We start from the raw sequence: 2,534 nt of genomic DNA, 5'->3' as shown, positions 1-2,534 counted from the left end.
TATTTATTTTTTTGTATTAGTTTCGTATTTGTTATTCCAGTGGCTTCTTGGATTTTTGTTGTTGTTGGTACCGTCAGTGCGCATTGAGTTCTTTTCTTATTTCGTTATTGTTGTTTTCTTTGTTATTTATGCTACATTTAAGATTTTTAGGGATTATGGTGATGTTGCGTTAGTTTTTTTTTTTACGCATATATTTTACGATTTTTTGCTGTTTTGTACGTTGCGTATCCCGATCCTCTTTTTATGTGTATTTTCATTCTGATTTCCATAATTCTTGCTATATATAAATTATATGGGTAGCTTGACTGGTAAATAGTCATTTAATCAAGTATTTTCGGATTTCTGCTATTATTGTTGTTCTCATTGCGCATATCGAATCTTTATCGTTGTTTTTGTTCTATTTGCACATATTTCCGTAAACTGGTTCAAGGTCGTGCTGTTTTATGTTCGTTATGTAATGCCCGAATTGTTTTTATTGCGTAACAATGAAGTTTTGTTTGTTATTATTGCTTACAATGTGCATTTCAATCCCCTGCTGTCTTTGTTCTGCTGGCTGCTATCTCGGGATCTGTCGCAATAGGATGATGGATGGACGCCTTGAGTCAGTGTAGGGAGTATAGACTTACACTGGGTAGTCCATATACTCTGACGTTCAGGCTCCGTTCCGTTGTCATCACTGTTATTCTCGCAGGTGACGCCTCAAGATGGGCCTGTCCTGTCCTCCTCCTCCTCCTCCTCCTCCTCCTCCTCCTCCTCCTCCTCCTCCTCCTCCTCCTCCTCCTCCTCCTCCTCCTCCTCCTCCTCCTTCCTCCGCATCTTCATCATCATCATCATCATCATCATCATCATCATCATCATCATCAGCATCATCATCATTATCGTCATCATCGTAATCTTTTTATTTCTTATTCTTCTTGTTCTTCTCTACTTGGCTATCCTGTCTCTTCAACTAGTAGTGAGTGTTGGCTACTAATACAAACAACCTAGTTGTTAACGACATTAAGGTCTTCTGTTTTGTCCTTTTTTTTCTTCTCGTCATTATCGTAATCATCATCATCCTCATAAGCTCTTCCTTTCTGTATCATCATGCACCTTCTCTTTGTGACATTCCTCCTCATTGCCCTCATCGTCATCTTCGTATTCATCCTCCTTGTGCTCCTGCTCCTGCACCTGCTCCTCGTCCACGTGCCTCCGTCAGGGTACACACTCGTACATGGTCACCAGGGCGCGGCTCGTGGGTGAGCAGATGGCACGGGCATGGTGTGTGCGAGTACGTTTTTTATGGTCAGGTTGAGTCCCTCCCACGTATCCTTTCCTCTCCTGTTTCTTCCCCCTTCCGTCTTCCCTTCACGCGTCACCCTTGCCTCATACAGAGAGCATACTTCTAAAATTCCGAAATCTGATATAAGTGCAGTGAAAGAAGACATGCTTGTATCTCTTTTAGGTATTCTTGTCTCTCCTGTTTTCTCTCTATTCCTTCCTTTTTTCCCGCGTACCGCCCGTCTCTTTGCCATGATACAGAAGTCTATATCAAATTTTTCGTAGTTTGTTCTCAGTGCAGTGAAAGAAGATATGCTTGTATCCATCACACATTTTCTTTCCTCTCCTGTTTTTTTCTCTCTCTTCATTCTTCCCTCCCCGCGTCACACTTCTCATTACTATAATACTGGGAGCGCATCTCAAAATTTTTGGCGTTTTATCTCAATTTAGTGAAAGAAGACATGTTTGTATTTCTCCCACGTATTCATTCCTCTCCTGTTTTCTCAATATTCCTTCTTCCCGCTCTAACACCACCCCTCTGCCTCGATGCCTGCATGGAGCGTTCTCTGAAATGTTTCGAAGTCTTGTCTTAGTGAAAGAAGACGTGCTTGTAGTGGATGTGACTGAGGAAGGCGCAGAAGATAGAGCTCGCTAGAGAAGGTTTATCCGCTTTGGCGACCTCTAACGGGAGCAGCCTAAAGAAAAGTCTCGATTTGTTCTGATAAGCTCAAGTGCTATAGAGGCTTTCCGGTTTTCAGCTCCGTAATCAACCTGGTTACTGAGTCTATTTCAGTATTATAGCATTTAACTGTATTTGAGAATGACTTACTGCTCTTCTCTCTATTAATCATCATAATTTTGGTGTTTTGTTTTGTTTTGGGACTGGTATCTCAGTGGACCTTTATTTATTATCATGATTATTAATATTTTTTTTTTACTTAATTTTTGTTGCTCCAGGCCAGTGCCCCTCTTACAATATAAAAATAATACGGTTAATTCTACGTATTGACTAACTAACGTGAAATCAAAACGAGATGGACCAAGAGGGAAAATTTGAAGGTATACAGGAAAACTCGTGTCGGTGCGTGAGTCTTCTCTGTCACAATTTCTCATGCTGCAGGTTCAGGAAATTTGAGTAAGGCTCCTTATATAGAACTGAGTATGTGGCCTGCTGAAAAATACGTAGAGAAGGTTATGTCACTAATTTGAATGCTGTACTAGAAACTGGTGTGTTGACATTTCCTGTAGTGTGTGTGTGTGTGTGTGTGTGTGTG

General features: G+C 41.0%; 1 protein-coding gene across 1 annotated transcript in view; it reads left to right on the top strand.

The window, feature by feature from the left end:
- The window catches only part of LOC135112521 (titin homolog), a 111,425-nt gene extending 109,383 nt beyond the window's left edge, over positions 1-2,042 (top strand). The window contains exons 54-55 of the mRNA XM_064026936.1: positions 1,199-1,238; positions 2,019-2,042. Of these exons, the coding sequence (XP_063883006.1) occupies positions 1,199-1,238; positions 2,019-2,042 (64 nt within the window). The remainder of the gene's footprint in view (positions 1-1,198; positions 1,239-2,018) is intronic.
- Positions 2,043-2,534: the final 492 nt, after the last annotated feature.

Source organism: Scylla paramamosain, chromosome 24 (assembly GCF_035594125.1).
Source record: "Scylla paramamosain isolate STU-SP2022 chromosome 24, ASM3559412v1, whole genome shotgun sequence".
In the NCBI taxonomy this organism is placed as follows: Eukaryota; Metazoa; Arthropoda; class Malacostraca; order Decapoda; family Portunidae; genus Scylla; species Scylla paramamosain.
This window is presented reverse-complemented; position numbering and strand designations above follow the sequence as displayed.